At 38.1% G+C, this 11433-nt stretch overlaps 2 protein-coding genes across 5 annotated transcripts in view; both read left to right on the top strand.

The window, feature by feature from the left end:
- LOC126380461 (uncharacterized) overlaps positions 1–6665 on the top strand; it is an 83998-nt gene extending 77333 nt beyond the window's left edge. For 2 of the 4 annotated variants that reach the window (XM_050029892.1, XM_050029910.1), the window contains 4 exons: positions 2667–2850; positions 3523–3759; positions 4377–4532; positions 4998–6665. In XM_050029892.1, coding sequence (XP_049885849.1) covers positions 2667–2850; positions 3523–3759; positions 4377–4532; positions 4998–5236 — 816 coding nt within the window. In that variant the 3' untranslated portion in view covers positions 5237–6665. The remainder of the gene's footprint in view (positions 1–2666; positions 2851–3522; positions 3760–4376; positions 4533–4997) is intronic. The other 2 variants (XM_050029901.1, XM_050029919.1) reach the window with 1 other exon arrangement.
- A 637-nt stretch (positions 6666–7302) lies between these two features.
- On the top strand, positions 7303–9885 carry LOC126380356 (zinc finger protein 501-like). Its single transcript, XM_050029735.1, has one exon. The coding sequence runs from the start codon at positions 7469–7471 to the stop codon at positions 9011–9013; it is 1545 nt and encodes a 514-aa protein (XP_049885692.1). The 5' UTR covers positions 7303–7468; the 3' UTR covers positions 9014–9885.
- The last annotated feature ends 1548 nt before the right edge of the window (positions 9886–11433 follow it).

Consider the following 11433-nt stretch of genomic DNA (forward strand, 5'->3'; position numbering starts at 1 on the left):
CACCAGGGTTATTATTGAGCCGCCAAAGGCCCCTAACGTGATTCATGTAACGACTATATACCTACTTACAGCAATTAGCACCATAGGCCCCGATTCCAGCAGACACCTCCTAATTTTATTTTAAGTTACACCCGCCATTTTTCTATCCACAGAAAAGGAAAGTGACGGATGATTGACAACAGTAACTGTTAATTTTAAAATGCATAAAAAGCCCGTGTGAATCAAATAGCCATATCGCTGCTATGCAACCCGTTTGAAGTGTGCTGTCACCTTAATTCTGTCGGGTTATTGACCATGGCCAATATAAATTTTTTAGAGGTTTTTTTTTATTTCTGCCTAAAATTGACGTAAGTGACATAAAATTTATGCCTCTCGATTACCCGCCCCTTTTCGGCGGGTAAGAAAATTACAGGCATACATAACAAAATAAAATTACGTACTTATAGATGGTGTGCAGCAGTCAAACTAAAATCAACAGAAAGGCTACTGAACATCATGTGTTCAGTGTGTGTTCTGTAAGTGTTACGACATCATTAATGAATGAACTCAATGGGCTAGCAACGGTTTGACACCTGAAATAACAAACTAAAGGTACCTACATGTTTGAAGACATGTGTAGGTGTTGGTAGAATAATTTATCATCTAGAATGATCTATTGGAAATATTGGAAGTACCAATTTGTCTTAACGTCATTCATAAGTCCTAGACCTAGAATAAAATAATAGAAAAATTCTTAGTAAACACGTTAAGACTTTCCAATCGGCGTTCTCAAAAAACACGATAGATGGCGTTGTTATTAAGTTTTCTAATTTCATGGGTAACAGACATATTATGCATCTTTTATCTTTGTTTTTGTGTATAAATGTGGGATATAGCAGCAGCCTCCGTGGTCTAGTGGTAAGAGCGTTAGGCTCACGATCTGGAGGTCCGGGTTCGATTCCCGATGGGGACATTGTCGAAATCACTTTGTGAGACTGTCCTTTGTTTGGTAAGGACTTTTCAGGCTTGAATCACCTGATTGTCCGAAAAAGTAAGTTGATTCCGTGCTTCGGAGGGCACGTTAAGCCGTTGGTCCCGGCTATTAGCCGTAAAAACACCTCCACCAACCCGCAGTGGAGCAGCGTGGTGGAGTATGCTCCATACCCTCTCCGGTTGATTGAGAAGAGGCCTGTGCCCAGCAGTGGGACGTATATAGGCTATTTATATATTATGTATATATTTTAAATGTCTTTACTCCTTTTACTTTACACACTGCTTATATTTTACCCAAATCACTGCACCATCGACTCCCTCTCTTACTTTAAAAAAAAAAACTGCCTTACGTCCCATTCATTAACCATCCTCCTTTCATACCATAAACAATCAAATTCCCATTCATTATCCTTCCATAGCATTCTCACTTTCCTACATAAATGATGACCCTTTTTATTACACCAGGTAATTGTAGTTGTAATTGTACACAACTTCCTTCCATTATTATTCTGTAAGACTCTCAATTTTGAGTAATTTTTATTAATGATATTTTTTTCAACCACCTGATATTTTTTTAAGACCACAAAATAAAGTTTTCATCTCGAGCTTCTCCGTGCTTCGGAAGGCACGTTAAGCCGTTGGTCCCGGCTGCATTAGCAATCGTTAATAACCATCAATCCGCACTGGGCCCGCGTGATGGTTTAAGGCCCGTTCTCCCTATCCATCCATAAGGAAGGCCCGCGATATTTTTTTCAAATCAACATCAAAGAAGTACCTATTAAACTTTAGTAAAAAGATTTTTATTAAACGCCTGAGTACGCGCACGTAATTCGGCCCCTAGGAGCGGGTTAATTGGAGTTAAACGATTAAATGGATCTTCGGACGACGTCTAGAATGTTCCGCGGATTCTTCAATATCATGCACAAGCATGCAACACATCCGTTTTCGTTACTTTTTTGATTAATTCTTTAGTTCACGCGGGAATTCAAACAAAACAACAAAAAAAAGTAGGTATTTACCTGCTTGTTTTGTTCTGAATTCAAATTCTGACACGAAAAATGAAATATCTAATTTGATACCTTTTGATACATACATACATAAACTCACGCCTATTTCCCACCGGGGTAAGCAGAGACTATGGAATTCCATTTATCGCTACTGACGCACTTCTCTTGCTTCCTCCACATTCATCAATCGTTTCGTACACGCACGCCGATTCAGAGTAGATCGTGATAAACCTTTTCTAAGGACTTCTCCAATTTGGTCAATGTACGTCCTTCTAGGTTCTTTTTAATATAATATAAATATATAACAAATAAATAACATATCTAAAATACTTACTATAGGCATATACTATTCTAATTTGTCGATCTCTTCATAATATCGTTCAAAAGTAAATACTTTATACACTCCACCACCACCACCTAACTCTCCTCAAACCCTCCTCCGTAACTCCTCCCCTCCCTACAACTCTCTTTTTTTGAAAGAAAACAAAAACTACTGCTACACTAATTAAGTTTTCTTTGGAAATCAAAACAAAAAGTATAACTCAAGGAGATTCCAATCCCGTCAATCTCGAACGGGTTCTTGTCATATTATGCTTCGGGATTGATCCTGAAAAATCACTCGAGATCTCGCTGGATCACCACCTACCTGCCTGCACTATTCTGATCATCAAACTTTTCAAATTCCAGTTCATCGGTGACTCAAAGATGCCGATATGGCGTTTGAACCTGTGCGGAGGGAACGCCGCAGCCGTCGCAGCGAGGGCTGGTACCAAGCTGCTTCCGCCCAAGATCAGGATCGTGTGGAACCCGCCCACCTCGCCCTATCAACACACCGAGAAGCTGAGGCTTGTAGTCACCGCTGTCAATAGTGGTAAGTACCTACTGCGAAGTAGACAAGATTGAGAGTATATTCAAACTAATTAAAACACATAATAACGGGTTCTTACCGCGTTTAAAATATGGATATGAGACTCCCGATATTTCGACACTGTTGCAAGTGCCATTATCACGGGATGACTGATCATGGCACTTGCAACAGTGTTATTTTAAACGCGGTAAGAACCCGTTATTATGTGTTTTAATTATGATAATAACCGCTTAAACTTAAAACAATGTATATTCAAACTAATATTATAAATGGGAAAGTGTATGTGTGTGTCTGTCTGTTTGTCCGTCTTTCACGGCGATACGGAGCAACAAATTCACGTGATTTTTATAAGTGGAGATAGTTGAAGAGGTGGAGAATGACATAGGCCACTTTTTGTCTCTTTCTAACCTCCCACTTCCCTAAAATGGGGGGTGGAAGTTTGTATGGAGCATTCTGCAATTTTCAAGGTAGAAAACTAAAAATTGGTATGCAGAGTATTTGCAACCTCATCAGCCGTGGTGTAAGGGTTATTATTGAGCCGCTAAAGACCCATGGATATAGTTCACCAAAACAGGTTGCAGGCAGATTTCCAAAAAAAAAATACATGTACGATGTTTTTCTCGTCGAGACGACTTCACGAAAGAATACTTATTTTGAATCTACCCTCATTTGCAGGATCAGTCTGCAGCAACGACTCCCAATTCATATGCGGCGTGACCAGCCTGTGCATATCTTCGTACCTGGTGTGCGACGGAGTGAGGCACTGTCCGGGAGGTGAAGACGAGGACACCAGCGCGTGCGCACATCGGCGGGACCCCCCACTCCTGGAGCTGTTGCGGCGGTTCGCGGCGAGGAACCAGGAGTTGTTGGGATTGGATCAACCTGATGGAATGACCAAACCTTCTGTGATAAGTGAGTTTTAATTATACTGTACAGAGACTAACACACATACATACATAAACTCACGCCTATTTCCCAACGGCGTATGCAGAGACTATGGAATTCTATTTGTTTTGATCCTGACACACTTCTCTTGTTTCCTCCACCTACAGAGACTAAGATATATAAATAGTACATTTACTGATACTGCTAATTAGATTGAGTTTGTATTTCCTATGTGTGGTACAGTGGTTGAGCGTTAGGCTCACGATCCGGAGATCCTGGGTTCGATGCCCGGTAAGGACCGTTAAAATAAACAGCTTATTATATACGTCCCACTGCTGAGCACAGGCTTCCCCTCAATCAACCGGAGGGGGTATGGGGCATACTCCACCACGCTGCTCCAATGCGGGTTGGTGGACCGTTTAACAAAAAATACTTTGTGAGACTGTCACTTTTGGTCAGGACACTTCAAACTGAAATCACTGATTGTCCGAAAAATAAGATGATTCCTTGCTTACTACTTACCTACTGATGTAAGTACGTAGAGACACGAGTCATGTCAGGGGCCTTTGGCAGCTCAATTATAAACCTGACGCCCCACGATAGAAGAAGATTGCTTATCATCTGAACGATATAACTGAAAGCAGGCGATTTGAAACTTTCAGTGAAGATTACGGAGAGCGAACAGAAGTCCAACGCGTTCATGGAGTTTGCAGCGGCTCTCAAACCGTACGGTCCTTGGAGCTACCTCGTGGTGGGCATGCTGGTATGCGCCACCATACTCATGTTCTGCCTAGCTTGGGGTGAGTTAAGACACACTGTTCATTTTTCCACTAGTTCAAAAACTCAGTACCTATTTTATAGTTTTACCAGATTTTGGTCCTCGTGTACTTCGGTTATCGCACGCGGCACCGCACGTTTTGTCCATCTTTAAGATAACCGGGTCCAGCAGGGCTAATTATCGATCGATTCAGTCAATTTTGTCGAAATCAGTAAGTTTGTTTTCCCCCCAAAATGCTCCTATTCTATGTTATTCCCTAAGTCGTATACCTACATCTTCTGGCATTTGCTAGGTAAGCACAATCCACTCTAGACCAAATCTTCACTTACCATCAAGTGAGATTGTGGTGAAACGCGAGCCTATGTTATTATATTAATCTTAGACTTTAGTGCGCTGCCAAATTTCGACGTCACTACCAGTGCATAAATGCCGTAGGAAAAAATCGCACTTAATAAACAAGCCAGTAACAAAACCTTTTTTCTTCCAGAATGCTGTTGCAAGCGCTCCAAGCCGTCAGACACGCCGATCAACATCCCGCCATCTTGCATCGACCTGTCGCCAACAGTCACGGTGACAGCGGCGTCGCAGCAGCTGTTCACGTCGTCTCTCCCCCCCTCGCCCCCTGAGTACGAACCCCCTCCTTCCTACTCCTCCTTATTCCCCCGAGCCTTCAAGTCGTCCCCAACGCCGGTCCCACACTGCTCCCATCAACAACCTCCCGACTGAAACAACAAGTTTAATTAGTAACCAATTCTGTACTTTTGATTGTAACGGCTAACCGACCTATCACTAAGAAGTGCCAATTTTCGTTTACTAACTAAGCAGACATAACTGTTTTGAAAAGTCGATTTTACGCGGAAAATCTTGTCAAAATACAAAACGTGTTATTAGATATACAAGTATATTTCTTAATACAGAACTTCGGGTATAATTTTAAGGAAATTGTCAAGAAAATAATATTCCCGTAAAGTCGATATTTTCCATTTTGTCTGTTACATCGTCAAGGGGGTCTGAAAACATTTTCTTTACAGTTTGACAATCTCTAAATCAATACAAAAATAGTTAGATAGGGATATTCTAAAGTAAGTAAGGTACATATTTGTAGGAATAAAGTGAATAAATTGCCATTTATAAGTACACTTTATTTTACAGTTCTGTGGGACCAAAACCTCTATCTTTTTGTGTAAGGAATCATTTTAATTTGTATGAATAAGTTCGGTGAAATAACGAAGATAGCGTCTGATTCGTGTGCCTTGAAAAATAGGTTTTTGGGTGCATTGACCAGGGAAATAGACATTCAATTGTATTTTTTATTTTTCTGGTCAAGCTTGTGTCGGGATATGATTGGTTAGGTAACCTGTTTTATAAAGAATTTGCAGTTAAATACTTTGATGTCCACGGGAACGAAGTTTTGTTTTTATCTTCCTACTTTTTTGTTTGTTATAATTGTTTGTTTAAAGTCGATTTCAGTATTTATGGTAATTTGAAAAGAGTTTTTACGACCGAAATTACTCATTTGGTTAATAACTTGATAAAAAACCTTGAGACATTGTAGGTACCTAGAATTTATATGTTCATTTTTATACACAGAAGAGATTCGTCGAAATTAAAATACTTAAACACAATTTGACGAAAAACAAGTGAGATACACGATTGACTATAAATAATTGAGAAAATTCATCACATTAGTATTAAGTGATTAATGACACTCATTTTAAGAGTACTTCTTTGACTGTACTTTGATATTTTATGACTAATGTGTAGGTATGCGTTTGTAAACTTCTCAAGTTGGTATGAAAGGCCAAGGTATCCCTTGCTTAAATAATTATAAATTGAGTTTTTATTCACTCGCTTATAATCTCAATCATAAAACACCTTTCAAAAGCCATCACATTATTTTGTAGGTAAATAATTTCAACGTAGGTAGCTGTAAAATAGGTTGAAGGATCTGTAAGTTGTTTATGACTAGTCTTCTTAGGATCTTAATTATAGGAATTGTTTTTATTATAATTCTAATAATTTTAAGCTAAGTATTTTTAGTCCGGCAGTACTCGTCTGTCAAAAAATGCTTATCTTAATAAAAAAGTGATATACCTATTATGTATTTTAGTAAAATATTGATACAAGAAATACAAAGTATTTATTTAAAATATAATTCTGGGTTTTATTTCTAATATTCTGTTGTGGCTTGGGGTCTACCCACCCTTATATCTTACGGGCTGAGGTTTCTCTAACTACCCACCCTGCCGGAACGTATTCCATGCAACATGCTGTAGACAAAACAGTAAGTACTAAGTACTCATGTTGAATAAACAAACAAATGCGTGCGTGTAAGTGGAATTCAGTGGCGTTTGTTGACTGACGCACACGGATCACGTGCTTAGCAGTCTGATATTGTTTCGTATTTAGTATATAGGTATGTAAATTCTTTATTAATTCCCGGCTAAAAGATCAAAAATTCCCGAGCAACAAAATTTCGAATCTCAGTATTTTGTTTATTTTTAATAGTTTTTGGCCTGGTTACAAAGATCTTGCCTTGCCAACCAAATATAATGTACGCGTATCCGAACACAAATTGTATTTTTTTGCAAGGACCAAGCAAAGACCAATTGAGACCAAGAAATTGTTTTCGCGACATGAAATGTGAGCGATTCGTAATTGAAAGCGAAATAGCGCGATACTTCTTATAGAGCGCTATCTTTTTTACACCTGAAGTGTCTGCTTATTTCGCTATATATAAATACTTATCTTATCTGTGGTACTAAATTTTTTTTTTATCTGTGGTATTTTGTTTGACATCCATCGCACGATTGACAGTTAATTGATTTTATTGTTTCTCGGATTTTCGAATAGGTACCTACCTAAATCTTGGAATCAAATTTTGAGTGTTTTGTAAATTTGTAATTAAAATCTTGCGCCTCACCTAATGACCCAGTTATCCAACTGCGTTATTTGACAATGAGTGATGAGAAGAAAGGTGTTTGTCGAGTGTGTCTATCTACTTCAAATGGAAAAGATTATGTTTCTTTGTACGAAAAGCATAAAGATTACTTCATATTCGATCACATAAACTCTTTAGCTAATGTTCAGATAAAGGAAAATGACGGATTTCCCAATAAGATATGTCGTTTGTGTCTCACAGAACTAGAAACAGCTATCGATTTTAGGCAAAAATGTGAGGGTTCTAACTTGATTCTTCAGAACGGGTTACTAACCCAGACTCCGAATAGTATAGAAATATTTATCAAAAAGGAAGAGCCTCAGGATGGTGAACCACCAGCAGAAGAACCTCAAGAATGTGACCCAGCAGCTTATTTAGAAGAAGATCACTTCTTTGATAATTCAGAATATAATGCCGAAGATAAAGACTTCAGTTCCTCAACAGAGTTCACAAAAAACATTTTAAATAAAGTTGAATTGGGATTACGCAAAAGCCGATCTATAGATTTGCAACTCCAGTGTCACGATTGCGGTAGTTTCTTCAAAAGTAAATGTAAATTAAGAGTTCACTGGAAACAAGTCCACGCTACTGCAAATTTGGTTTGTGGTGACTGCAAGAGAAGGTTCAAGTCACTGAAGGCATTCTTAAGGCATCAGAAGGAAAGAACGAAGAATTGTCTTGTTGCTAAGAATTTCCGTATTGAAGGTGAGGGAAGAGCCAGAATGTTTTACTGCAAAGAATGTGAATACAAGTCAATTAGAATTAAGGATATTGCCACACACTGGGTGATTCATACAGGAGACAGACCGTTCAAATGTGACTTGTGTCCAAAGACATGTACACAACTGAGTTCTTTGACAGCACATAAAGAGACTGCACATGCGGAATACAAACTTGAAATAGCCTGCCATTACTGTGGTAAGTTGATTAGAGGCCGTAATCTTATATACCGGCACCTAAGAACCCACACTGACAAAGGAATAGAATGTCAAGTTTGCCACAAAATCTTGAAGAACCGATCTTGTTTAGCGAACCATATGCAAAGGCACAGCGGGCATAAATCATACACTTGTGAGAAATGTGCACATTCCTTCTACACTATGTCTGAACTCTCTAATCATAAGAGAATGGTCCATCACAAAGCTACTAATTGGTATAAATGTGAACAATGCGAATATAAATCTCTGAGAAAATGCAATATAAAAAGACACACAGCTAAGCACACTGACACAAATGTAGCGTGCACTGTCTGTGGAACGTTTGTTGCAAATACACAGACACTGATTTTGCACCAACGTAGACATTTTGAGGAGAAGAAAAATGAATGCCCGTTTTGTGACAAGAAATTCTACAAGAGAGATACAATAAGGAAACATGTCAGGACAAAACATTCGGACATATTGAATGCAAATCTACGCACTGTAGGTTTTACAGTCAAAGAAGAGAATTTGGATAATAAGTTGAACAAGATAGAAAAAGCAATAGATATGTTTGTAACTACAGAAAATAGATGCAAGTCTGTTTCTCCTATACACATTAATGATGAAGACAATTTGAATTAAGTTCTAGAGACTATTCATCATACTATTATTATATTTATTTTTAAGAGATTTTTTTGTATTTCTATAGAGCTATAGACATCATAGATAGACTGAATAGATGTAAGTAGTTTGTTTTATGCCTATTTTAAATTATATTATCAATATAGGCATCTGGTTACTAGTTTCAAGTATGTTATATACAGACTTATATACCTGACGGAGGGCAACAGTAACTGTCAGTACTATTCAGAGGCAGAGGACAGGAGTTCGGCTTTCAAATAGACTACTTTGGGCGCCGTCCCACTCGCGTGGAACAGAGTACTGCACAGCAGAAGGCAATAGGGAAACCACTGGCATATTTTTCCCTATATAAGTAGCATGGAGAATGCTACACCGACAAGAGTGTGACTCTTAAATTAATGATGATGATATATACAGACTGGTGTGTAGAGAATGAAACAGAGTAAGATGGTAAGGGAGAGTATTACCGATCACTTGGACTGTTTATTAAATGTTTGTTCAGTAAAATTGGATGAGACAGAAGTGACTTTGATATGTTTGCTTACATAAGATCATGGCAACTTCCCTTGGTATTTTTTTATCTTTTTCGTGAGTGTTGAAAGTGGATCTTTCGTATTATAATATTATTGTATACTAGGTACTCCTTGTTTCCAGGCAAACAGCACAATATTTTTCTTCTATCCCAGTTTGATGCATGACTGTGTGTACATTCTTTGTCAACCTTTGATGAGTAACTGTAAATATAGCAAAATTCTATTGATAGAGGACTATAGAATTAAAATTTAAGTTTGTGCGGTTATATTATTTGAAGTGTTGTATAGTGGAGTGACTGAATGTTTGAAGAAGTTCTGCAATAAAAGTGTATTACTTTAGGTACTTTGCTTTTATTTGTTTACATATTGTGAACTGTGCCCGACTGTGACCCGTTATTACCCGACTGCGGAGAAGCAAAAGGAGGGTTACATGTTTGATAGCTATGTATGTAGAGGGTTATAATGTTTAACTACTATATATGTGGTTCTATAGGAGAAAGTGAGGAAGAAAACATATATTTTTTTTCGATTGGTAGTGTGTTGGGTATCAAATGAAAGGGCTTAATTTGCACATTTCAAATATGTACATATGACTAGGTTTTTAAACTTATATTTTTATCATAAACTGCTCATCCGATCTACTTGGTTATAATGCCAGAGTCCCTCAAGTGCCTGTTATCTCCTTCATTCCTGCTGCACTGCAAAGATCTACTGTTAATACCCGGTATCTTTGGATACGACGACATACAGTAACAGAGAAATACCTCTTCAGGAAGCACCACGGATGTATGTGCTTTTAGAATGATCTTTTAAATCGTGTGGATCTTTGGGTGTGAATGACCGCAATCTAACCCGATGAATACACATAATGGGCCGTAAACTAATCGAAAAATTTTGTTTTTTGAGGGGTTGAGGGTCGCCACCGTGAGGTCTCGTACTATCTATACAGATACTGAGAGGGATGATTCTGAGTTGATATCAAGTGGATTTTCATGTCGGAAAATTCATGAAAATTTTAGTGTTTTTTTAAGTTATTTTCCGTTCCATACATTTGCGACGGAAAATTCTACTAGATATCAACTCAGAATCAACTCTGAATTATCCTCAAAGTTTTCGTTACGATGTCTCTAACAGCCTGTATACTTACCTACCTACTTACTTAAATATTTTTTTTATAGGTAAGTACTTCCTATTTGATGGATTTTTCACTGCAATAAGTGTCACATAGCGCTAACCTGAACATTCGTGGTAACATGGGTAGGGCAAACTAATTTATAGAATTTCGTTTACCGTCCTTTCCGTCGTCCTACAAGAAAAGGATCGAATCAATTTCCGTATCCCGCATTTTTTTGGTTAACTCCCATACATATTCAGCATTCAAAAGCCATGATCCTATGGCTTTCGTTTGGGCCGTATTTGCATAAGCCTTGTCATCAATAGGATACACAAGGTCACATTGCGACTGGGAATGATACAGGGTGCTTCTACAAATATTTGTGTAAATTTTTTATTCTTCTTCTTTTTTGTTGTCGTGAACACATGACTTTACTGCAGAAAAGAGTCTGCTAAAAAACTTTGAATGATTTCAGCTGTTTAAAGTTGGCTCAAGGCACAGCATATTATTTCTTTTTTAGCTTTTTGGTTTTGTCCTTAAACATAGCTGGCGAGGATGTATGTACGGGACTGTAAACCGCACGCTATGTTCTATGGGATGCTGGTTCTAAATAAAAACAACTATTTAAGATTCATTTCTGTACAGTTGTGTCTGTACCTAAGCTATGTTGTGTAAGGTCCTATTGCGACCTTCCTAAAAATAAACCTCGAGTTGCGAGGTGTGCGAATTGTGAGTGTTTTCGACGCCGTCTCGCCCTAGTCATATACGATTTT

This window comes from Pectinophora gossypiella, chromosome 3, assembly GCF_024362695.1.
Source record: "Pectinophora gossypiella chromosome 3, ilPecGoss1.1, whole genome shotgun sequence".
NCBI lineage: Eukaryota > Metazoa > Arthropoda > Insecta > Lepidoptera > Gelechiidae > Pectinophora > Pectinophora gossypiella.

What these genes read in the sequence shown, in the direction of transcription:
- LOC126380356 (XM_050029735.1), top strand. Translation starts at nt 7,469, where the DNA reads ATGAGTGATGAGAAGAAAGGTGTTTGTCGAGTGTGTCTATCTACTTCA.